This window comes from Pinus tabuliformis, chromosome 5_2, assembly GCF_031772625.1.
Source record: "Pinus tabuliformis cultivar Carrire ecotype Pingquan chromosome 5_2, CPIR1, whole genome shotgun sequence".
NCBI lineage: Eukaryota > Viridiplantae > Streptophyta > Pinopsida > Pinales > Pinaceae > Pinus > Pinus tabuliformis.
Genome location: NC_142306.1, coordinates 851,280,747 through 851,306,968, shown reverse-complemented (window position 1 = coordinate 851,306,968; position 26,222 = coordinate 851,280,747). Strand labels below are relative to the sequence as shown.

The window sequence follows — 26,222 nt, the reverse complement described above, 5'->3', positions numbered from 1 at the left end:
AGGGTCACAGTCCCGGTCCCTTTCACAGGATAAGTGGCATTATCCCCAAGGATAATTTCTAGATTAGTATCCCTTTCAACCATGTCAGAAAGTGCTTCCTTGAATCCGGTGATGTGTCTTGAGGCACCACTATCGATTAGCCAGACATCCATAGTGTCGGGCGGGGATGCAGCTGAGAGAGCAGATATTAGAATATACTCATTTCTTTTATCAACAACATTAGACTCCTCATACCTGGTATTTCTGGTCCTTTTAGAAGGTGGATGGTTTCCTTCAAAGTGAGCCTTCCTCTTTCCTTTGGATTTGTCATTTCTTTGATTCCCATTGCTTCGGTTGTTGTTGTTGTCGTCACTATCGGGAGAATTCTTCTGGAAGGGGCATTCTCTAGCATAGTGTCCAGTCCTATGGCAGGTGAAACATTTACCCTTCTTCTTTTGAGTCTTAGTCCTTCCTTTGTCCTTGGAACCACCAGAGTTCTTCTTTCGGGAATGAGCAACATAGGCAGCATTTCTTTCATTATCAAATTCCTTCATCCTTGTTTCTTCTTGCATACATCTAGACAGAAGCTCATCAAAGTTAGGGATGGTATTATTGTTGAGAATGGTAGTTGTGAATACTTGCCATTCATATGGAAGTCATCCAAGTGCGGTGAGAACCATCTCACGATCAGCTATTGTCTCCCCAATAGCTAGCAAATTGTTCCTGGTTTCGGTCAACTTCATGAAAGTTTGAATAGACTCGTCTCGGCCCTTCTTCATATTCTTCAACTTGTTCTTGAGGAATAGCACTTGGTTCACATTGTTTACTCGGAACATAAGTATCAGTTTGTCATACATCTCCTTGGATGTGCCTAGTTCAGATATGTAGGCAACCAGACTCTTATTTATGGATTCCCTGATCAACAGTTTTGCTCTGATTTCTCCCTTCTTATACTTGTGTTTAACAGCAGCAGAGGCATTTGATGGAGGTTCTTGAATCTTCCCTGTCATGGAAGTCATCACTTCCAGTCAGCTTGTCATTCTCCCTGAATTCAAGCTTAGAGGAATCCATTTCCTTCGATGATGATTGCTATAGATAGAGTTTGTCTTCACCTCAGCTCTGATACCATGTAAAGTTTTGTCAATGTTCTATGCTAAGAGCAATTTCACTTTTCTCACAGCAATCATACAAGTAGATAAGCAAAATGCAGATAGAACATATAAGCAGATCTTACAGAAGACAAATCAGAAACAAGAAAAATGTATGTGATTGTTTCGGCGGTCAACAGGATGCTTCAACCAGCAAAGTCTCCTTTGGTCAGCCAGCCCAGCATGTGTCACAACAACCCTCCAACCAGTAGATGAGTCAACCCAAGTCAGTTCTACAAAAGTCAACGCTGTCCTGAAAAGTCAACGCAGGGGCAGCAAGCTAAAAGTCAACGCAGCAGCAAAACGGTCAACCCTTTGACCTCAATTTTTGTGCCAGGTAGTATGGCCTTCAAAAATCGAACCTCCCACAAGTTTTCAGCTTGTTTGGACCAAGCGTTGACCAAAGTCAACGCTGGTCAAACTTCTGCGAAACCCTAGCAGCAGAAACCCTAGCAGAAAAATCCTCTTCGTCCTTCCCACGTGTGGCTGAAATTCGTCCTCCAGGTAGCTCGTACTTTTTAGGATGAGAGAGGAAGATGTGAGTTGTGTTGTGATCAAATTCTCTCCAACTTTTCCTGTATATATATATCCATCAATGAGGGTGTGTGACACATCTGTTGGGCATGTGAGCCTACATTACAAAACTGGCTGACCTTTGCACATATAATTTATTAAGAATAATAAATTCAAAATATAAGTTCTGCTCATCGGATTAAGACTATTTTTATATGGATTTTACACCTCTCAGAAAGAGGAATCCAACAAAAATATTAGCCTCTTAATCTGAGCATCAGAACATGGAGTTTGGACCTAGTTGTCCAAATTTAACATTAGCCAACAATCCCTGACAGCTATTGAGTAGCTGATGTGATGTGCCATTCTTATCTTCGTCATTTGCATCAGCTGTATGTTTCCTCGCCCATTTGTCAAGAGCACATGTTAGAAGGTGGGCAATCCGACACAAAAGGTACTTTATGCATTATGCAATCAGGTGCTTATGCTTGTTTCTCATTTGGGTATTTGTAATGGATTATGGGGTGAGTTGGAAGAAGGAAGAGTTTTGATTGAGGTTTTGTTCCTTTACCTTAATTGGGGGGTTAATCTTCAATCCTAGTCTAGTGGGATCTCCCATAATGGCCCATGGCTTTAGAAAGGGCACTACTTGAGAAACCTTGATTGAGATAGCGTGTTCCCATTTTCCCCATTCTATACTTATCACTTCCCTCCATACATTACGAGCCCTATACTTCACATCCTGTCTCCGATCCACTAGGATTTAGCACACCCCATCCCATTTTCCACATATTTGGGTGGGGCCTTGAAATTTTGCATTGGGAGTTTGATGCAGCCAAAATAAAAGGAAAGAGCATATCATGGCCATACGCAAGAAACAAAAGAAAGAAAATCATAAAATCCAAAAGATGGCACTAGGGCTCATCTACCTCTTGCGTTATGGCCATCAATTGGTTCCTAGGGCCAATGTTGCCCCACCACATTATGAAAAGAAACTCTTGCATGCCCCAACCCCTGGTGGGCGATGAACTGCCCCATCACTAGGGGGGGTGGTTAACCACTGCTACACATCATTCAAACATGCTCTCATTTCTTAGAGCTTCAGACGGTAATACAAAGAAAAATCAACAAAAAATAAGGCAATAAGAGGGTTGGAAAAACAAAGGTCGGGGCAACTCATGCATCCACGATTGCTCCCTCACATTTGTATGCCTAAAATGTGGAATTCCTCATCATTGTTACCCCTTTTGACCATGGCATTTGGCCCTGAGACCCTTTTTCCCCTTCGTTCCATCTTTATTCACATGATACATATTGATTGAAGGATGTACCAGAGGCTTGTCATTCCCCTTAGCGGTTGGGAACACTTAAAAGGGTCATCCATTAGCCACTCCTACCTAGGGATGTAACACTATTACATGATCAAAGCCCCAAATTTGGAAGGGAAGCCTTGTATGAAATTTTGTTTTGCCCTTGATTAACAAGATTGGTCCACTTAGATGCGCTAATGGTTATTATACCTAATGGTGAAGATGCAACACTGGATAATGTGTGTGATTGACAGGTGGTTTTCATCACAGGCTGGGCAACTTAATTGGGACCCAAGCCCACTAGAGGAGCATATGACACCCTACAGGTGAAGCGTTGAGAGCTATGGGACTCCTGTCACTTGCAGAGTATCATTCATATCTGTTAGTTTTTGTAGCATCAGATGGTGTTCTAGTCTCGAAACTTTGTGGAGAGGCTAAAATACAGGAATTCTCCAAAACTTAGAAATTGTTTATGGAAATTCCACCTAGAGATAACTCAATTAAATTAGTTGACAATCTTTTAAATTTTTCCTAACCTTCGAAAACTGGTTAATTAATAGTAATTAATTGAGAAAGGTGAGAATTCTCTAGAAACTCACATGGATTGACTTGGAGATGATCCCAACCATCGATCAAGTTTAATCTTGGCCGTTAGAGTCCCAATTGGAGATTATAAGAAGAGGTTGATTGGTAGATGAGAAACACATGGTGAGAGCCAGTTTTGCGAGTTCCTTGGCAGGTCGAGCTATCCAGTTTTAGAGGTCAAGCAGAGGAGGAGAGTTCGAGCCAGAAGGGACGTAAAGGGGCAAAGATAGTGATTCCAGATGAGGATACCAGTTCTGGAGACTCAGGAGAGGAGGACGAGTTTATTCTCCAGGACGCTGCACAATGCCTCAAGAGGAGTAGTTCGACCTAGCGGTGGGGAAGTTCGATTCAGTTGCCAGAGGCTGGGAAGTATTACAGAAGGCTAGGAGGATCATTTCCAGAGCAAAGGCAGGCATGATGACTTCTTTTGGGATGGTTGGTTAGCTACGCATGTGGAGTCCAGTGCATGAGCAACGCAGAGGGTTTGTGCAGGGGTTGGATGACTAGCCTTTCAAAGGGAGTCAGTTGTCGTGATTGCTTGGAGAGGAGGGTAATTTCCCCCAGTATATTTTGCTAGTATTTCTCTCAAATAGAAAATGTCAGTTTGGTGTGATTTTATCTTACTCATAATTCCACTGTTGCATAATAATAAAACCCTCAACTGTTGCATTGGTTTTTCCACTTTGGGTTTTTTCGGGGACAATTGTCCAGAAATAACTATGTCATATTTTATGTGTGTGCCAGCATTTCTCAGTTTCCATAATTTCTATTTCGACAACATTTATTTTATTTGGTGAAGAAATTGCAGTGCGGTTAATTCTATATTAATCATAAAATTAATAAATTGTTAATCAACTAGGAGAATTAATTCCAGTTGTTGCATTTCAAGCGAATTGTCACAGTATTAGAGCATATTTGACATACATGAGGCTCAAAGACGAAGGGGGAAAATTTCCTTGTTCAGAGGGAGCATCAGGACAAAAATTTTCTGGGTCTGTGCAGTGCCTAGCCAGGGAGTGCGAATTGTAGGACAATGATTCGATTTTCCAATTGCAGGTGGCGCGAAAGTTTGAATTGTTCGGGGAAGCAGTTCCAACCAGTGTTGTTAAAATTGCGATATTATCGCGATATTATTGTTTTATCGCAATGATTTCCTGCTGCCGATATTATTGCGAGTAATATCCGAAATCATCACCAGTTTTTTATTATACGCGATTTTTTTCAATCCGATTTTTTGGAAAAAATCACGATTTTTTCTGTTTTTATCGTGGGCATTCGGGGCAGCGAGGTTTTATAAGGGATGCTAACTGTTCGAAATGCAATTTTTTTTGGAAAGAAACAAATAATTTTTGAGTGGGGCAGCTTAATGATCAAGTCTAGGCCCTAGTATTGATATGCTAGCACTTCATGGTAATGTTAAATTCTTAAAGTAAAAGTGACATTCTCCTTAATCTTCATTTTCATCATTTTACTTAAATTTTTAACATTATCATGAAATGACTCGGGATGTTTGAGAGTGGTTCCGGCCTCATTGGATTTCATATGGAGAAAGTAGAATTTTAGATTTCATTCAAAATCCAGCGGACTTATCAGTTTTTCAGGATTTCAGGATTGGGAGATTGTAATGTTTCCAGGTGACACCACTTGCCCGGGCTACCCCTGCCACCAATAGAGGACGTGGTCTACCTACTATAGCTCCTACTTCTAGTTCTTTAGCTTCTAGAGCATAGCAGACTCCACTGCCAACTCCACCAACACCAGCAGCTACATCTAGAGGGAAAGGGAAAGCTGTGGCGTTTTCTCGCAAGAGGGGCAGAGGAAATCAATAGGATTAGACTTTAGTTATTTTCTTCATTTTATTGTATATGACATTATGACATGATGAGATACATTATTATATTTTTGTTTGATATTTTGAGGCTAAGTTGGGACTCAGGAGTCAGGACTTACTATTCAGGACATGATTCAATGTTATGTGTGATTTCAGCACTAGAAATGATATTAAACATCTTATATATTAGTTCTTTTATCATATTTATGTGTCAATGTATTTATTTTATGTTGTAGATGGTTTAGATATTAAAAAAATTGAAAAAACATGAAAAAAATGAATATTATTGTACCAAACGATTTTTTCCTGATTATTTCCCGATAATTACGATTTTTTCCTATTTTTTCCTTGCGTCGATATTATCCCGATAACGATTAATGCAACATTGGTTCCAACAGACAGAGGGAGCAACAATTTAGTATTTTTCGCAGAGCAGATTTTTTGTTTGGGCACAGAGGGTTTGCAACAATTTGCAAAGGCAAATTCAGTGCTGGGTGGAAGAGAAAGTGCACACATAGAGGGAGTTTCTCTTAGAGGGTTTCTAGCTTCAGAAATCTAAAGTTTTTAGCTACAACATACCAATTTTCTCACTCTAGGAAGGAGTACAAATAATAGTTCTAGCAGCCAAAGCTGGTGAAAGAGGGAGATTTCTACCCAGGTCGTTTTGGCAGAAATGGCCATAACAGGGCTTGGAGATTAGGACAGATTGAATGATACTTCCATCTGTATCATCTGGAAGGCCAGGATGTCCTTTCTCCTAAATGAGCATGGTCTAAAGGCCTATGCAAACAACGTTGTGTTAGAACCTACAAACTAGCAATAATTAGCGGATTTTAGAAAGGAAATGGCCAAGGCAAAGCGGATGATTCTTGATTGAGTTTGAGATCATATAGTCTCATGCATAGCGACAGGAACACGACCAAGGAGATGTGGGATACGCTTGCAGGGTTATATCAGAATCCTTCTGTGCAACGGAAGATGTTTTTGAAAGAAAAGCTGCCAAATGCTAGGATGCATACAGGTGAAGGCATTAACCCCTTTCTCACCAGACTTCAGGATATCAAGGATGAGCTTACATTTGTAGGAGAGATGCCTCCACCTACTGAAATGGTGAGGTTGGCCCTCAATAGTGTCATTGAGGATTGGGAGAATTTTGTCCAAGACATTTTGGGACTAGATGTGTTGTCTGGGGGGGATCGGATGTGGGCTGATATCTCATAGGAGGAGATGAGGTGAGCTCTAGTAAAGAGCTCATCAATGACAAAAGTAGCAAAGGATTAAAGGGTGTGAAGGAGGAAGACAATGTGGCCCTTGCATTGAAGGGGAAAGCAAAGGTCCCAGTCACGGACAAGGCTCGCAGGGAGAGAAGAAAGAAGGATCTATCTGAAATCAAGTGCTTCAGGTGCGGCGAGGTTGGCCACTACAGTACTTAGTGTCCTCAAAGAAAGGACAAGAAGGAGAAGCAATATTAGGTGGAAACATCTGTAGAGATAGATTAGGTGCCCTCCAAATCACAAGAACAATTTGCCATGTATGCAACTATACCTTCAGGAGAGAGGTGGGGTGATATGGAGCTTTAGTCTTAGAGTTGCACAGATATTTGGGTAGGGTCCATCGAGTTGAGCATCAGATGGTGTTCCCCCTAGATCATTACGCTTGCTACAGGGGCCCACAGTATTCAGTAGCAGGAGGATCAATATCAGTTGGTGCAGTTAGTTCTAGAGTGATAGTTGCAATCAAATATTGAGGAGCATAAAGAAGTTTTGAGAAAAGTGCAGGAGGCAAAGTGCAAAGTCAACATCAACAGAGATTTACCAGTGGACAGTGCAAAGGATAATAGCAGCTAGAGACTCAAGAGAAAGTCGTAGCATGTGATCATAGTTGATTTAGTATTTTGGTTGCTTCTAAGTTGCAGTAGCAGCAACAACAATGAGAGGGAGTTTCAATGTAGGTGCAGAATTGGTAGAAGTACAAGATCTATAATGCTGTGTCAACAACAACACAAATGCAACATGGTTAAACTGCAACCAATGTCAGATGAATCAAAGTTAGCATTAGTGGTTGTGGGACACTGGCAGGCAACTACATTTGTCAGACATCAACAACATGTATGGAGGATGTTATGGAGACAGTTGGAGAACACCTTCCTCGCTAAGAGGGAGTGTTAGTTTTTCTAGCATCAGATGGTGTTCTAGTCTCAAAACTTTGTGGAGAGGCTAAAACACAAGAGTTTTCCAAAACCCAAAAATCGTTTATGGAAATTCCACCTAGAGATACCTCTATTAAATTAATTGACCATTATTTAAAATTTTCCTTTCTAACTTGGGAAAATTAGTTAATTAATACTAATAAATTGAGAAAGGTGGGAATTCTCTAGAAACTCACATGGATCGACTTGGAGACTCACCATTGATTTAGTTTTAATCTTGGCCGTGGGAGTCTCAATTGGAGATTATAAAAAGAGGTCAATGGGTAAGATGGATAAACACACAGGGTGAGAGCTAGTAGTGCGAGTTCCTTGGTAGGTAGAGCTATCCAGCTTCAGAGGTCAAATAGAGGAAGAGAGCTTGAGCCAGAAGGAACACAAAGGGGTAGAGACAATGATTCACAAGAGGATTCTAGTTTCAGAGAGTCAGGAGAGGAGGACAAGTTTATTCTCCAGGAGGTTGCGAAAGGGCTGAATAGTGTCTCAAGAGGAGCAATTCGATTTCACTGTGGGGGAGTTTGATTAGGTTGCGAGAGGTCGTCTTCCAGAAGGTTAGGAAGATCATTTCCAGAGCAACAACAGGCAGGACGACTTGTTTTGAGAGTGTTTGTCGGGCACACATGTGGAGGCCAGTGCAGGAGCAATGCAGAGGGGTCTACGCAGGGGTTGGATGGCTAGCCTTTAAGAAGGAGTTAGTTGCTGGGATTGCTTGGAGAGGAGGGTAATTCCTCAGTAAATTTTGCCAGTATTTCTCTTAGATAGGTTTGGAATCATTTTATTGTACTCAGAATTTCACTGCTGCATAATAATAAAACCCTCAATTGATGCGCCGATTTTTCCTCATCGAGTTTTTCCTGGGACAATTGTCAAAAAATAAATGTCATATTTTGTGTGCGTTAGCATTTCTCAGTTTTTAGCATTCCTATTTCCGCCATTTATTTTATTTGGTGAGGAAATTGCAATGTGATTAATTTGATATTAATCAGAAAATTAATAAATTATTAATCAGTTAGGAGAATTAATTCCAGTTGCATTTCAAACGAATTTTCACAATATCCATGGGCGTCCTTAGTGCCGCAACATGCTTGCACTTTACCCCATATTCTTCACAAGGTGATGCACTTGGACCAACATGCCCTACCTAGCTTTGCAGCGATTACATGGTTTGGGAGTTGATTCGAGGCCTCGATGATGTTTGTCTCACCCCTTAAGATATGGGAGGACTAGCATGATCCTCAGAGCTCTCAATGCTAGAGCAGAACTAGGCTATTTCACCACTAGGAGACCCATGAGACCAATTTTTGTGCCCCAAACCCAAAACTGGGGTCCACGGGATGATTTGCATGGAAGTTTAGGGGCCAACCACTAGACTTTGGTTTTTGGAGCCCTCTACACTCATTTTGGCACTAGATGGGCCCAACACCTACCTAAAGGAGGTCTATGCATGCATGGCATCAAATTTCAACCCCCCTGGGTTAATTATTATGATTTTGCATTGGCTATAAGGTTGACTTGTGACTTTGCGTAATATTTGCCCATTATTTTATTAGTTGAGGGTCTAATAGGCTTAAATTAGACATCATTGGACACATATACATATATTAGAGAGACTTCATTTGATCTCTCTCATCATCAAACTTGGAGATTTCAAACCTCTTAGAGGAACTCACATTCACTGCTTTTGTGGCTATTAACGATTCTTGGATGCATTTTGATGTGTGGAAGCTAAATTTGGATGGTCTTTGGAGCTATTCTTTCGCAAATGGATGGGTATTTTGCAAGTTATCTTTTAAGTGCTCTTTGTTGAATATTATCATTTTGAATGTCTAATGTATGGAGCTATTGCTTGTAGATTACGCTATTTTGTGCCCTAATTTGTTGAAAATAAATTTTGAAGGCTATCTAGTTGAATGTTGCATATGTTACTCATGCATAACACGTAATGAATGTTCTTATTGGGGAATCTTTATAAAGCTCTCCCAAGAAATTTCAATTTCATTGAGTGGGTAAATGTTCGAATTTTGATACCAGTGTTGCGAGCATCGCAATTGAAATTAAATCGGCAAGGGTCCAAAATCAGAAAACATCGTAAAATCAGTAAAAACCGGCAAAAAATTACCAAATACAAAAATATTCATTTTTTTCTTCAATTTTTTAAATATCTAAAGCGTCCACAACATAAAATAAATGCATTGACACATAAATATGAAAAAATAACTAATATATAAGATGTGTATTATCATTTCTAGTGCTACATCACACATAAACAATGAATCATGTCTTGAATACTAAGTCTTGAGTCCCAACTCAGCGATAAAATATCAACAAAAAGCAGTGTTGTGAACATCGCGATTAAATCACGTGATTTTTTCACAGAAACGATTTAATTTCAGATTTTTTTGGCGATATTTTTTATTTTCAAAAAATTGCCAAAAAATTGCCGTCCGACCCGAAAAAATCGTGGGGGGTGGAACAACGACTTCTAAAAGTGATTTTTGGTTTTTTTTGCCCATTTTTTTCAAACAGAGGGCAAGAATGAGAGCTAAGGTGTAGGATAACTCATCTACAAGAGCAAGAGAGGAGAAAAGTGAAGGATTTTAGCATCCCAAGCAAAAAAATTCAAGTTTGGACCAATTTTCTTTAGCAAAACGTGGCTTTTAGGTATGGGCATCAAATTTGGCCATTTTTTGTTGTTTTTTTTTTGTTTTTCCTTGGGTTTCTATCACCCATTTTATTTTCCATGATTTTTGTTTGGATTTGATTGTGTTTTTTTTTTTTTTCATTTTTGTTGCATTTAGTGGAGAGGGTTTATTTTGGTCAAAAATGCAAAAAAATGATGTTAGATTTATTTGTTTAATTTCTTCTTGTGCCCTAGTTTTTTTCCATCATTTTTGCTTGGGTTTTAATGTGTATTTTTTGCCATTATTGTTGCATTGAGTTGAGGGTTTTTTTGTTGTTGTCAAAAATTCAAAATGTTGCATGTAAATTTTATTTTTACTTGAAATTCCTTTTGTGCCCTTGTTTTTCCTTGGGTTTCTATCACCCATTTTATTTTCCATGATTTTTGTTTGGATTTGATTGTGTTTTTTTTTTTTCATTTAGTGGAGAGGGTTTATTTTGGTCAAAAATGCAAAAAAATGATGTTAGATTTATTTGTTTAATTTCTTCTTGTGTCCTAGTTTTTTCCCATCATTTTTGTTTGGGTTTCAATGTGTATTTTTTGCCATTGTTGTTGCATTGAGTTGAAGGCTTTTTTTGTTGTTGTAAAAAATTCAAAATGTTGGATGTAAATTTTATTTTTATTTTTATTTTTACTTGAAATTCTTCTTGTGCCCTAGGTTCAAACTTCAAACTTCATCTTACAATAAAACTCAAGAGTTCAACAAAGTTACAAACATGCCAAGGAAATTGGACCCTTTGTGAGAATTTGGTGAACCTGATGGAGGGTTTGACAAGGGGGGTTATACAAATTGAAGTATCACCTTGCACAATTTCCTGGACATGAGGTAGGGCCTTGGACAAATACAAATCCATAAACCATTCGAAGAGTCCTCAAATTCATACGACAGGGGGGTTATACAAATTGAAGTATCACCTTGCACAATTTCCTGGACATGAGGTAGGGCCTTGCACAAATACAAATCCATAAACCATTCGAAGAGTCCTCAAATCTTTGGAAGAAATAGAGACAACCAAATTGTCCAAGTCAGCTCAGAAGAGTCAAATAGCAATGAGTAGAGTATCAGGATTGGGAGGTGACCATGAGAGTGGTATTGATTCTATTTCACCATCAACATCTACACCCAACCCCATAGCAACTTCATCATTTTTTGTTCCTAGAACCACACTTGGTGCACAACCATCTATCTCTTCAATTATTAAAAAAAGGGAGAAGGAAAAAGCTGACAAGTTGTTGGTTAAGTTTTTCTTTGTAGTAATATTCCTTTCAACATTGCCAAGAACAATCCATTTATCCAGCGCGCGGTTGATGCTATTGCTATTGTTGGCTCTGGGTAGAAAGTCCCTTCATATGATGACTTTAGAGGGCACATTCTTCAAAATGAAAAAGGTTGACTGCACTAGTTTAGGGCATCATGGGCACACACAGGGTGCACCGTGATGTCGGATGGTTGGACCGATCCAAAGGGTAGAATCCTTATTTACTTCTTGGTTAATTGTCCCAAGGGGACAATGCTTATGAAATCTGTTAATGCATATCCACATATCAAATATGCACGATTATTATGTGATTTGTTGGATGTGTTCATTAAGGAGGTGGGTCCACGACATGTTGTCCAAGTCATAACAAACAATTCTGCAAATGATGTTGCGGCTGACAAGATGTTTATGGAGAGGCATCCTACCTTCTTTTGGACACCTTGTGCTACAAACTGCATTGATTTGATGTTGGAGGACATAGGAAAAATTCCTTTTGTCAATCATATTGTTGAGTCATAAAAAAACATTACAAAATTTATATATAATCATGCATTTGTGCTTCATCTAATGAGAACATTCACCAACAACAAGGAGTTGGTGGGCCTTGCCTTTACACGATTTGTCACCAGTTTCATATCTCTTCAATCCTTCTTGAATTCTATGTGGGATGTGAAGAGAATGTTTGTTTCAAAGGAGTGGTGTGCTTTGGCATTTAGCCGCAAACTAGAGGGAGAGGCCATATAGTTTCATACCAGGAAGCTTCTTGGCAGGAGTGCAGGAGGTGTGTAGCATTATTGAACCTTTGGTAAACGTTCTTCGATTAGTTGATGGAGACAAGCTTGCAATGGGCCTACTTGTATGAGGCCATGGATAGGGCCAAAGAATCCATTCAAAGCAACTATGATGATAAGGTGGATGAGGGGTTTGAGAAACAACAACTCCTATGGGAAGTGATTGATCAGTGATGGAACAATACTCTCCATTGTCCCATTCATGCTGCAGGGATCTACTTGAACCCCACATTTTCTTACTCTTGTGGTTTCTTATTTGATGCTGAGGTCATGGATGGATTCTTCACTTGTGTTCAGAGGATGGTGCCATCTCCAGCAGAACGTGTAGAAATCTCCAAAGAAATGATATACATGATGGCAGGTAGCACATTTAGCTTTGACATGGTTATTGTGGATAGGAAGACTAAAATACCAGGTAAGCTTTAGTTTGTTTCAAATTTCATTGTCTCTTCAAGTTCATACTTTGCTTCAACTTTGAAATTTCATTTTTTGCTTATGTTTATCTTATTTGTTGTAGATTCATGGTGGAGAAGCTATGGTGGCAGAGTATCCAATCTCTGAACGTTTGCCATTCGAGTGCTCAGCCAAACATGTAGCTCCTTGGGATGCGAGCACAACTGCAGTGTATTTGAAAACATACACACCAAGAAGCGCAACAGGTTAAAATATTTCAAATTTCCAATTAATTAATTGAAAATTCATTAAATACTAATTTTTTATAATTATTATTTATAATTTATTAATTTATGACCCTTATACAGGTTAGAGTACTAACGACTTAATGACATGGTCTATGTCTACTACAATCTTCAATTGTATGTGAGACAACTTGAGAGGACACCTGATGTGGAGGCCATCTCATTGGATGGGATTGACACCACTGCTACATGGAGGGTTGAGGCCAAGAGGCCTATCATGGAGTCGACCCCTGATTGGTTAGAGCAGGAGGTAGTGGAGGAGGAGGAAGTGACACCACCTACCCCTGTCACCAGTAGAGGACGTGGTCTACCTCCTATAACTCTTAGTTCCTTAGCGTCTAGAGCACAGTAGAGTCCATTGCCAACTCCATCGCCATTTACATCTAGAGGGAAAGATGTTGCATTTTCTCGCAAGAGGGGCAAGGTAAATCAGTAGTATTAATTATTTGGTTTATTTCATTGTATATGACATTATGACTCATGATATGAGATACATTATTATATAAAATTGATACCTAGGGCATCAAATTTTGGCCTCCTTAGAAACAAATTAGACTTATCTAGAGCATCCATGACTCCATACGCCTAAGGGACAAAGTACTAGTCCAAGTTTTTGGTGACCATCTCATATTTCCTATACAAATTTCTCTCAAATTCAATGCTTTAAGGGAAGGAAGAAAAATTAGGGCTTGGGGTGAAATTTTAGGGAGGAGGATTTTTGGCGATTTGAGAGCCTAAACATCAAGAGATAGGTCTAGGCTACTTGACCCATCAATTTGGTTGGATCCACTCAAATTTTACCCACAAAATCTATTACCCTAAGAGGGAAATTGTTCTCTTTTTCTCAACTTGAGCATTTTCTTGAAGGTTTCATGAGCCTTGTCATAACTGGTATCCATTATAGGAAACCTTTTCTCATTGGTCTTGACCTTTGGAACTCTGATCATTGCCTAAAAACATCAAGCCCTAGGTCTTGAACCCTCCTTTCTAGGTCTTTTCATAGAGAGCAAATTGCTTCTTATGAAACCTTGAACTTTGATTGTGTCTCTCTTTGAATGAGTCCTAGTGAGATCATTGTGCACCTTATCCATAGCATATCTATTTCAAGGGATCTCATCCTTACCGGGACTCCTCCCATCGGTGAAAATCTGTAAAGAGCAAGGGGCTTTGGCTTAGGTGACATTTGGGCCTCTACCCCATTGTTAGCACTTGGTATAGCTTGTTGCCTTGTAGGGTTTCCCTCTTTAAGGCTTGCTAGATTTTGCAGCAATAGGTAGCAAGCAATGCAAGCGTGCGTGCAAGAAACCCAATCTTATCCAAGATCTCAATGACCCCACAATATTTGGTGCCAACTTAGTACAACTCCCCAATTTCAAGGAACTTTTCTTTGGTTTCACTTTTGTAAACACATGCACTCCAATTGTAAATTCCCTTGGTATTTTGCCTTGGTCTACATAACTCTTTTCCCTGTTTAGTGTTGGCTTTATATTTTGGTATTTTGCCTTGGTCTACATAACTCTTTTCCCTGTTTAGTGTTGGCTTTATATTTTGCTTGTTCTTGACCATTTGTGTTACATTTCTATGAGCAACTTTTGCCCAAGTACTATTCTATCTGCTAGATTCGTCCTAATTAATTGGAGTATTACACTTTTTGCCATACAACTCCTCAAATAGACTCATGTTTAGTGAAGCTTGATGCCCATTATTGCAAGCGAATTCTATTAAATGCAAGGGGTTTATCCATTGCATACATTATTAACAGGTTTTCAATGATTTGTGGATGATAGGTTGTATTAAAGTTCAAATTTGTACCAAAACCCTTGAATAATACTTTCCAAAAGTTTGAGGTACACTTCGGGTCTTTGTTCGAAATATTTGTCTAAGGTATCATGTGCAACATGTCAATTTTGTTTAAGCAACTCTCTGCTAAATTAGTTCCCTTATGAGATGACTTAGTTATCATAAAATGAGCAATTTTGGTTTATTTGTCCATCACCACGAAATCATGTTGCCTTGCTTTCTTGGACAACTTATAATAAAATCAATAGTTATTACTTCCCATTTCTGCTTTGCAATTGGCAATGGTTGTAGCAAACCTATTGGTTTGTGTAGCATTTGCTCTTTTTGACATTCCATACTCTTGACTATGTAATCAACTACATCCTCATTCATTTCAACCCACAAATATTGAATTTTTTCTACTGCAAATGTCTGTTAATAACTTGGATGTTTGGCATATGGAACGTTGTGCATATCTTTTAATACAATCTTCCTTAATTCTGTAATGCGCTAGGGAAATCTTGCCCTAAGGTTTCCTTAAGACTAGGGTTTCTTGGTAAAAAATTCTCCCTTTGGAACAAATCATTTATTCAATACAATGATACAATTTCAATACATGATGTTGGATTAAAATTATGTAATAAATCAAGCGGTGTAATCTAACTATTCCATAAAACAGTATAATCCACGTGTAACAGATAAAATTTCCACAAAACCCTAATAATTTCAAGAGAATAACAATGCCCTCTACTCCGGTTTTGAGCCCGTCTTTGTCCACCTTGGGTCCGCACAATTTCTGACCTGTGTCACATGAACACTCACATTCCTAATATTTCCTTTTGCACTGTTACAAAACCTTGGATTTGTGATGTGGCTTTTTTCGTGTCTGCTCAGAATATCCTAGTTTATCTACAAGTGATTCAAATTACCCTCCAGAATGCATCCAAATTTTCTTTGCCACCGGATTACTTCAGGGGGCTTGATCTAACTTATAATCCCTTCGTACGAGACTCTGATTGGCCTCAGGATCTGCGACCTGTCACAGATTGAATTGCAGGAACTCGTCTGTGCTTCAAAGTGCGATCTGTTAAGGAATAGTACTCTTATTCGCCCAAAATGTTTTTTTGTGTTTTCAGTCTTGTTTTATCTCGACTTTTGCTTAGCTTCGATCACAAGTAATGCTCGCAGGAGATTCAAGAGGACACATCAAGAGATGACTTCGACCTATCTACCATTCGAACCACTGTAGAAAACCTAGCTTGTAACAAAGCTGCTTCAGGTATCTCGGTTGCGACAGAAAGTCTTTGTCAAATCCTTTACAGAATGCCTTTGACCTTAATGGATTTGTCCCATGCTTGGTCCTAGGGTTCTAATTTGCCTTAGAAGGAATGTCTTTTTTTATCATAGAGCAGTCACATGTCCACAAACTAGGTCTGTTCCCAACACTTTTGTTGGGTTTGCCCTCCAACCAGATTTGCTTGACCTCAGAAATGATCTCTCTTTAGCTTCTGCCTTAGGAGGAGATCATAGATTTTGACTAGACTTCTTTCACAAATATGTCCCAGAACAACTTCAAGAATGAAAGAAAACCTTGCTGTCTCCCAAATGATATACCTGTGCTAGAACAAAGAGAAAAGATAGAATGGTGTCAACTAGGGTGGAATCTTTCACCATCAAAATTGACAAGAAGAAAGGGGTCTTAAAAGCATCTGAGTTAATGATCAAGAAACAAATGAATTGATCCACAAGATGATGTCTCATTTGATCTCAACCCTCTTCTATTTATAGATTTTCCATGGGCTCCAACTCCTAATATGGCCCCAATCGACCCAATTATTACCCAATGTTGCCCCAACATAGGAAAACCCTTTAACAAGACTATAGTCTACGAGGTCGGATAGGCTATATAAACCCTCAATCTGGAGAGGACATTATCAATTCATAAGAAATAGGGACATAAACTATGACTTTCTTCTGATTTAGATAAAGCAGAAGATTTTTCCTGAAGGTTGTATATGGCAATTCTGGGTTCTAGATTATATGAATAAGTATGCGTTTGAATTTTCTTTCTTTCTCCTTGACAACCAATCTTCGACATTTCTCCCATCTTGTTTTCAACTGAATGGTTGGTGGGATGATCTTCTTAAGCTCTCTTTGCAAACGGTTTCGCTTGTACCTTCTCCTTTGATGTTTGATTAGGGACACTTCTGGGTTGCTCTGTGATTCTTTAAATGCATATGGTTTCTGAGCTGAATATGATGGTGAGTAATGATGCCTTTGGGTTCTGATAACACACATCTGAGTGACTATATCTTTTATGGTTTTCTCTTCTGAGTGGACTCCACCCTCTTTCTCATACGTTGAACTTGATCCATTCTTCATTTGCTTCTGTTACTGATTTAAACTCTGTATTAGCTGAATGTTTAGCTGATTTTGCTTCTTTTGGGGTTTCAACATCCTCTCATAATCAACTTTGCACCTCAAATTTCAAGCTCTTTATATTGGCTCCATTTTCTCTCTATGCCCATTAGACTCTTGTCTCTTCTACGCTGATATCCGGGCCTCTAACTTCTTGAAAGTAAGGTCTTTGCCCATCTTCCATGTCTCCTTTTCAATGATATTCTTCAATTCTGTTTTTTTATTCATCTATGTTTTAGCTCTGACTCCTCAGGAAGTGTGCATACAAATAAATCTGTTAGATACATTTCAATTCTAGGTCTATATAATTTTCTTTCAAATGCTAGTAAATATGCACTTTGTTAGTTTTATCAAATCAAGGCTACTGCCCTCTTTCTTCTCAGTGGTACAAAATTCTGAAGTACTTCTCCAAAATATGAGCAATCAGAATTATTCCCCTTAGCTTGCTCTGAAATTGGGTATTTTCAACAATTTTCAGAAATTTTCCCCAATTTTTACATAGATCCGAACTCTATATTTCTATATAGTCCTCAACAACCTCTTCAGTTCAACCCTATACTCTATCAGAAGACACCATTCAAGCAAATTTAAACCAAGAATTTTCAATTACGGTTCTATATAGTTCTTCTTCCTCGTTGACATTTTATCAAACAATTAGCCTACAAACTGCATTTTTACTCAATTTTCCTACTTTTTTTTAACAATATTTCTTCTTTAACCTGTCCATGTACTCTAGCTATGTTTCAATTTGAAAATTAGAGCCAAATGGAGGCTTCCACACATTTTTTGAAATTCTTCTCATGGAGTCGAACATGTCATATACAACTGTAATTTTTTTTTTGTACAATCTTGGTTTCGGCCAATGTAGCCCCAATGTTGCAACCAATGTCACATGGTTCGGGTTTGAGTTCAGGTTTGGCAATGATTAGGTTCCGTTTGAGTTTGAATGTTTTGATGAGGTTCGCCATTAGGTTTGTCTCTCTCTCTCCATATATATATATATATTAATTTAAAATGAACTATAGGATAAAATAGTAAGAAAACAACATCAGTAAACATCAAAAATGTTATCATGGACATGGAAACTGCAAGGATGAATTACAAGCTTGAGTTGTGACATGAAGTTATGAGTTTTGATCTATATGGACTTGGTCAATGGCTATGAGGTTTGATGAGGTTCGTTGAACCTCAAAATTTTTTTAAGGTTCGCCAAAATTTGAACTTGAAGGTTAAAGTTCGACGAACCTTGTGACATAGGTTGCAACCAACAGCTTTGCTACCAGATTGTAACATACCCAACTTTGTACTCTGTTAAGTATATGACATGCTTCTTGAGACCACTAAATTTCAAATTGTTGATCTGATACCATCTCTAAAATCAGAAATTTTGATACCTTTCCTTATTGTCTTACTGTTAGTTGACCAACCTATGCAGGCACTATGATGCAGGGATATACAATATAATTAAACCATTCGTCAACATGTCCCCATAAATTATAATGCAGTCTTAAACCTGCAAATAAAACTAATTCAACAAAATCAGAAGTAAATTGAACCTTTATGTTTCTGGGAATTATCCACGAACTGCCTGTAGAAGAAGGATGGTCCATCTAACCTTAGGTTCCCTGCTGCACCGAATCTCTTTGCAATAGAGGCCATGACCTTTGCGCTGAAGTTATGATTCAACAAGGGAGAATTCCCTATGGTTGGTTCTTTTTTTTCTCAACCAAATTCCTAGGTTGACAGTGAATTTTCACCTACAACAATCTCAATCCATGGCCTTCTTCCTCATCAGCCTGCAGAACCCAAGGAATGGAATCCTCTTCTCTGCTAAACAGTGCTTTAGGCTAGTCCACTTCCCTCCAATGCTCCAAAACAAGTTCTCCAAGAAATCTCATTGCTGGGATTCTGGGGATTCTCAACTGTAGTTCAAAATCCTTTAAATAACAGCAGCATGGCATAAATTTGATTACTGTAAACACATGGCAACTACTCTCCAAGGCAACTCTTCCAAATTTCCACAACAGAATGGTATTTCAAGCTCTCCCAAATTTTCCAGCCGAGTGGCAATTTGAACTCTCCCAACAAATGATAATTCAAATTCCCCTACTGAATGGTAATTCAATCTGCATAGTAATTCTCAGTCTCCTTGCATAGGTTGCATAGTTTGCATGGCATGAAGTGACCATGTAGGCTACGGACCTGCTTCATGCAATTAATCGAAAAAGCTTAATAAAACAAGGATTAATTATAAATATGTTTAATAATCAAAGGTTCTAAAGCTTAGATTATGTCACTAGTTAAGGCCTTTCCTCCTTTCTCCCATAGCCCCTTAAGTCTGTTATAAGTTGCCCCCCATTTCATTTCTCACTTCCAATGTTGTTTTTCCTCTTCTGCAGCCTCTTCAATGTTCAGTGACAAATTATATTTGTCTGGCAGCTGGCTTATAGCTGTTCTTCATACACACACACATACATTACTGGTCAGAGGATAAAAATGAGGTATTAGAACCATTATTGAGATGTCTAGCTCCCAAAAAATTCTGAGTCTTGATCAGAGCTTTGAAGAGGGAATTTAGTTTGCAAACTGCTTCCAGGTGAGCCACAGGCCTTCATGACAAGCATAGTTTATTTGTTAATGGGAAGTTGGTCTTCCCTTTTTGAATTCAGTGATCACTATAATAAGATCAACAACATTTATATGTTCTGGGAAGTTGCTTCATCTTTTTAAAGCGTGCGCTATAATAACTGCTAAGATTTAAATGCTAGCCATGCAGACTTTTCATTTGTTGGTAGGGAAGCAATGTAACAAGCCCTGATACTTATTCACCAGTTGTGTAAATCTTATACATTAGAAGCTTTAGAAAATTGTCTCTTTGTATGATCTATTCAGATCAGTTTTTTTATAAGCACATTTCCTATTATCACCTATTCTTCCTCTTATTGAAACTAGATAGATTTATTTATATTACAATGGTTCTTTATGGGGTTACCTCAATAGCTAATTGCAAGAGGGTTGCCAACTTGTCTAATGTTAGTAGAAGCAAATACAGAGTCTTGGGAGGTTTACTTAACTACTGTACTGTTTGCTATAGACTACAATCTAAATAGACAATAATCATATTAATGCCCATGTCCTGGTATTAGCACTTTTGTAATCTATATATATATATATATATATATAGGTTTACCAGAGCCAATCACTAAACCTTTCCCATTATAATTGATATATATTTACCACTGAATACAATGACCTGGCCTCTTGGTAAAGTTTGCCTAATGACTTGCTAATTACAGACTTGTTAAAATTTATATAACATCAATTAAAATTTTGGCATAATTGTTGGTCCTTATGTCTCACCAAAGTGAAAGGACCAATGCTTTAAGGCAATAGTTGCTGCAATCATGTTTCATTATGGTTGACCATTCATTACTTGGAGCTGCCAGTTGATGGCCTTCATCATGCTAGGAAATAACTAATCAGTCAAGATTCGCTAGCTAATGCGCCTGACTTGCTGCTTGAATTAGTGATCTTTTTGGAATACTAGGAAAGTTGTATAAATTTGGATGAGGGCCATGCCTTTCAGATGGATAGTTTGTCACCAGAGTACTTGGTTTGTTGAAGAACAGAGATTTGTTGAGATTGTCCAGAGAGGACTGGAATGCTAACAACTGCCTGTGAAAATTGCTTTGGAAAAGTAAAGTTACTTCTCGAACGCAGTGCTTTAGGTGGACTGCTCCTTCCTGTTGTATTCTGTGGAAAGCAGGGTTGTCCTTCAATCACCATTGTTCTTTGTTCCATAGAGCATCGTTGGTGCTACGTTGGTAATTGATGGTAACTTTCCTTGGGCTGTTAAAAAATGCTAATCAAGATTCAATTCCTTCTAAATCTGGAAAATAATATCCTTGTGGTGTAAAGGAAAAGCTCGTGGACATTTTTCCACAAAATTTCTGGACTTAATTCGAGTTTTATAAAAATCTGGGATGCTGGTGTTGGAGGCTTCTTTTTGACAAAGTATATATTTTTAGCTTACATGGAATCTATATGTCCAACTTCAAAAATTTCAAAGGTAACATTTTTGTTAAGATATTTGAAGTTGGCCATTATAAATTGTGTGAAGAAATTGTTGATACAAAGTGGTTTGAAGTTGATGATTCAAGCATTCAAGGGTCAGGTTGATAATCTTCACCATGGAATTCAATTTTTAATGGAAGAGGTGTTCTAATATACCTGCCTTTGATGAAGTTAATTTCAAGCATATCTACAGCAACAAAAAACCACCTCATTGTTGTACCAAGGCAATGGTTTATTTTGCAGCCAAACAATCTATGGTAAACAACCTTTTTAATATGCCTTTGCAGAAAGTTTTAATTTTAAAGCAGCTTGACTCAATTTCTTTGTGTTTCATAATGAACAGTTGGCCAATGATCAAGTTATTGTATGTCTAAGCCTTATGTGTATCTTTATGAATGCTGTATATCTGTTAAAGTTGCTTGGTCCTTTGTTCAGTATTTTGAAAGACTTGACCTGAACCTAATGTGGCTACTTTGGGATTGGATTTTGATCAATTTCTTCTCAACAGATTATCTAACTTGGATGTTATTTCACACAAAATATGTGGAGCTGATCTTAGGGAAACAAAAATTTGATGAAAATGAAATTATTGTGCTTGATTTGTTTGTTTCTCCCTCCATGTTTAACATTTTCCATTTGATAGGTTTTATGGTTGTGTCCTGATTTTGTCATTTTTACTCCTTTAATCTTCGGTAGCTTTGCACTATCTGGCCAGAATATCAAGTACTATATAGACTGTTCGTGCACAATTTTAAATAAATCACAAGTAACTATCTTAAACGATGTACTTTTGTGTGTGTGTGTGTGTGAAAGGTTTGTCTTTCAATTACTGAAAAAGAGTTTTGCAAGCCATAGTTTTCTGTGCTACTGGTCTTTGTGCCGGGAAACCAACCCAGTAACACAGAATGAGTGTCTTGAGATTATATGTGTCCCGTTTCAACAGTTTAACAGACAAAAAAAAATTACACCAATGACCATGAAGATACATGATAGCAGAAATATAAGAGTTCTGTTTTCTAGAGCTATTATGGCCTAGCCAGAGCAGAAATATAAGAGTTCTGTTTTCCGGAGCTATTATGGCCTAGCCAGAGCAAAAATTCACTAGACATTGACTATTAAGACACATGATTGGAGTGCTCAGAAACCTGGAGAAGCCTTGGAACAGGCCGTGGGTGCTGAGAAGCTCTAGCTTCAGACTGCCAGCTAGACACGAGCCCTGGCAACCACTGTGAACCACTGCTGGACTATGACAGCGAACTGCAACTGAGCAATCCCAACAAACAGAACAAGGAGTAACCTCTGTGAAACCTCTTCAGCATACAGAGCGAAGAGTGAACCATGGCAGAGCAAGCTCAACGAGCCATGATGAAGCCTCCCCAGCAAACTTGACCATGAAGAGTTTCCAAAAGAGCAGGGGAGACAGCTGTATTGAGAGGCTTTCATGCTTTGTGCTACACGAAACTAGCCATGTGAAACCATTACCCAGATTGCGAACGAGAGACCACATGATGCCTGGAAAGGAGAGACCAGAAGACTGGGATGAGATTAAACCCCTCGGCTGACCGAAAGGACGCAGAGCATTGTCCTGGAGCCGAATTCTAATTGAGAGTCTTGGTGATCAGCTGAAATTCCATATCCACCATGCAAGCCCGGGCGGATGTAGATTGCTGCACGAGGGGAGAATGGTGACAGAGACACTCCAATTCTGTTTTTACCAATGCAAACTGATGTATGGGCCAGCCATTGGAAGTGGGGACATGATAAAGATCACGGGCAATGCAGCCATGAACCGGCGGCCAGGAGACACTATGCAAAGTTGACAGGAATGACGGATTAAGATTGCAACACACCATGTTTGGAGGCGGGTTTAAGGAAATGTACAGGCAAACCATGATGCCACCACAAGACAACCTTGATGGGAGCCACTCTGGATAATGATTAGGCTGCATAATGAGATTGCAAGCGATGGAAGGGATGGAGTACGAAAACCAGGAGCGAGTAGTTGCCTGCATCGCACCAGTATTAATCCAAGCGTGCCGACCTGCAGAGAGACTTGTGCCATGGGCCAGATGACCACCTGATCCACACGTTCTCGTAATGGTTGAGACAAATGGTTAATATGAGCACCTGCCGCTGGGAACTTAAACGATGTCCTTCAAAAAGATTGCTAAAAATAGAAACAAGTAGTCCGACTGTAGGCTTAACAAAATCCTTAGGAGGGAAAAATCTTAGATCTTAATTTATTTTTGTGCAGAATGGCCCTCAGATTGAGCTTGCAAAATTCTAAAACACTGGAGTAAATATCTTACACTTTAAAAAAAACTAAAAATGGTAAACATTTAGTCAGAGTAACTGACTGTAGGCTTTAACAGAATCCTCTGAGTGGGAAAAGTTTACTGAGGTCTTAATTTGTGTTTTTGCAGAATGGCTTTTAGAATGGCAAGTAATAGTGATATATGTGCATAGGTGAAAGTACAAGAATGCTACCCACGAGAGTGCAAACCCAAAGGCAGCTTTACTGATCAGTGAAGATTGACATGTAGTAGTGGACTAAAGCTAGATTTTCAGCTGCCTCCACGGGAAAAAAATGACAGCATCGCTAATCAAAATTATCCTTGATATATTTCTTGATACTGTTCAGTGTGAACTTCTCTTACATAATGATTGCATTTTTTAAAATAATATTCTTGTTAAGAGTTCCTACTTGGTCCCAATAGACTATTCACCTGAAATTATAGATGCCGATAAAAGAATCCGATTAAAAGCATTGAATATGTACATAAATCAAGAATTTATGAGATGCATGTCAAAGTAACGGTTATAATTTATAAGTTCCTGCTGAACACATCGAAAAAAATACAAGGAATTCACAGCAAACGTTCACACTTTGTTAAGACCCTTTAAAAGACATAGATTCATTATCTTCCTATGTTTGGTGCCGCATTTTTTGATATGGGTTACGATGCTGGAACCCTTTTTAGCCAAATATTTCTAACTCTTAATTGTTTTGTTGCAGAGCACTATTTGTAGGCAAGCTGTTTTGGTAGAAAAGTTTGTGCCATCAGAAATCTAGTGTAAACTTGAGACTGAATTATCCAACCAAAGAGAAGGTTGAAAATCCCTTCTACGTAGCAGAACACTTTGACAACAGATGTGTTTTTTTAGGGCAAGAAATTGTTGACTGGAATGGGCCTTGAAGGATGTTGTGGCTATTGAACAATCTTGGAGATTGAGGTCAGTTTTAAGACTTAAATCTAGCGAGGTTTTTAGTTTGCCAATCAATTGTTGTCTTCTCAATCATCAGAGAGCCTTGGAAATTGTAGTACTATGGGAAGCCTTGCCTGGAAACTGGGCAAGCTTCTGCATTTCTTTCATGCTGTGTGATGCTCCATATTTTGCGTTTATGAGCTCCCAATGGTACTTTTTAGTACAGGGCTTAAGAAGAAGATATTGTAAACTTCGTTGTATCATAATTCATTATAACTAATCCATTTTTGACCCCTTTTTGACTGAGCAAAAATGATTTGTGTGATCAAGTATCCTAGGTTTTGTTCTCACACGTGTGACATATCACATGTTTAACACTTGTGTGCGTGTGGTTCAGAAAACTAGATAAAGCTAGTGGTTATTGCAAAACATAAGAAATGCATGCCTGAAAAAACTACATTCCGGGAAAGTCCGGGCTGTTCTTCTCAGCCTGATCATTCGTCATTGAATATGCATTAACCTCTAGCCTTTTGTCTTTATAATTTGCTTTGAGAAATGCCCTGAGATTGGGACATAACTGCATAATATGCTTACTTTGGCTTATGTGCCAGTTCTGTGGGTATCTGTTCTGCTAAATTACCCAGGTCTTGCACTGGCTTCATCCCATTTGTGATACCATTTAGGTGTGGGCAGTCCACAGTTTGAATGGAACCCTGGTGGGTGGATTGATACTGTCACCCTTGCCAGCGAACCAAGACCCTGTTTGTAACTTCGAGTTTTTAATTGGATTGTTAAATATTTGGGGCCTGTTGATCTTTTACATTTTCGTTCCTTTTTAAAAGGATCAGCAGGTTCAAAAGTCACTGTTTTTCCAATGGACGGAGGCAATATTTACCCGGCAGGCATCCTTTTACATTTTGGAAAAAATTAATATGTTTGACAAACAACTCACAAAATCTTCCAACGGTTTTTTTAACATAAATCAATATAATCTGATTATGTCTGCAAAACTTACAATGTCAATAATTTTCGATTTTGTTTCGAAAAGTTAAAATTGCCACCTATCATAACATGAAATATTTATTCGCTTCACGTTTGTCTTTTAGCATGTCGGCAATTTCCATTCTCAAATGCTCTCCGTCCTTTATGGTAGGTAAAAGTCATTTTATTATTTTTACTATTTTTTTATCCAGACACTTGCTGTATTTTCCTTGAATTTTATTACTTGTTTTGCTTTTATGGTCGTTTGTATTATGTAAATGTTATTTTATTGTTTTTTTGGGAAGAACGATAACTAGAAATAGAATGGGGAGAAAATGGCTGTCCTGCAAAGTGTTAGCGATGGAATTAGTTAAGTGTCTCAGCGACTCTCCCTGCGTCATCATTGTCTACTGCAACAAGATTCGTTTTCTTAAAGCTTTAAATCCTAAATGTTATTGCAAATTTTCAACATAAATATACGGTCAAGCTTTTATTAGGGAGTAAATAAATTGTCTGAGCAGTGTGAGTAGTGTGGTCAGTAGTGAAAGCAGCGAGCAGTGTGAGAGCAAGGAGATTTTATGTAGCAGAAGTATCGAGCAGTGAGCAAGGAGTAGCAAATGCATTCAAACATGACAAAGGAACAAGAAATTTCAGAACATGTGGAGACAAATGATTTAGGACAAGTGAAAATTGCCTCATCCGCCAAAGTTGGGAAGTGGATTTGGGTCAATGTCAAACAATATCGGGGCATTCTAAAACGAAG

The 26,222-nt window shown here is 38.5% G+C and overlaps 1 protein-coding gene across 4 annotated transcripts in view; it reads left to right on the top strand.

Annotated features, from left to right (window-relative positions):
- LOC149161977 (trihelix transcription factor ENAP2-like) overlaps nucleotides 1-24,791 on the top strand; it is a 42,784-nt gene extending 17,993 nt beyond the window's left edge. For 2 of the 4 annotated variants that reach the window (XM_089437103.1, XM_089437102.1), the window contains exon 2: nucleotides 24,288-24,791. In XM_089437103.1, coding sequence (XP_089293229.1) covers nucleotides 24,288-24,301 — 14 coding nt within the window. In that variant the 3' untranslated portion in view covers nucleotides 24,302-24,791. Of the gene's footprint in view, nucleotides 1-23,694 lie in introns of all 4 variants that reach the window. The other 2 variants (XM_089437101.1, XM_089437100.1) reach the window with 1 other exon arrangement.
- Nucleotides 24,792-26,222: the final 1,431 nt, after the last annotated feature.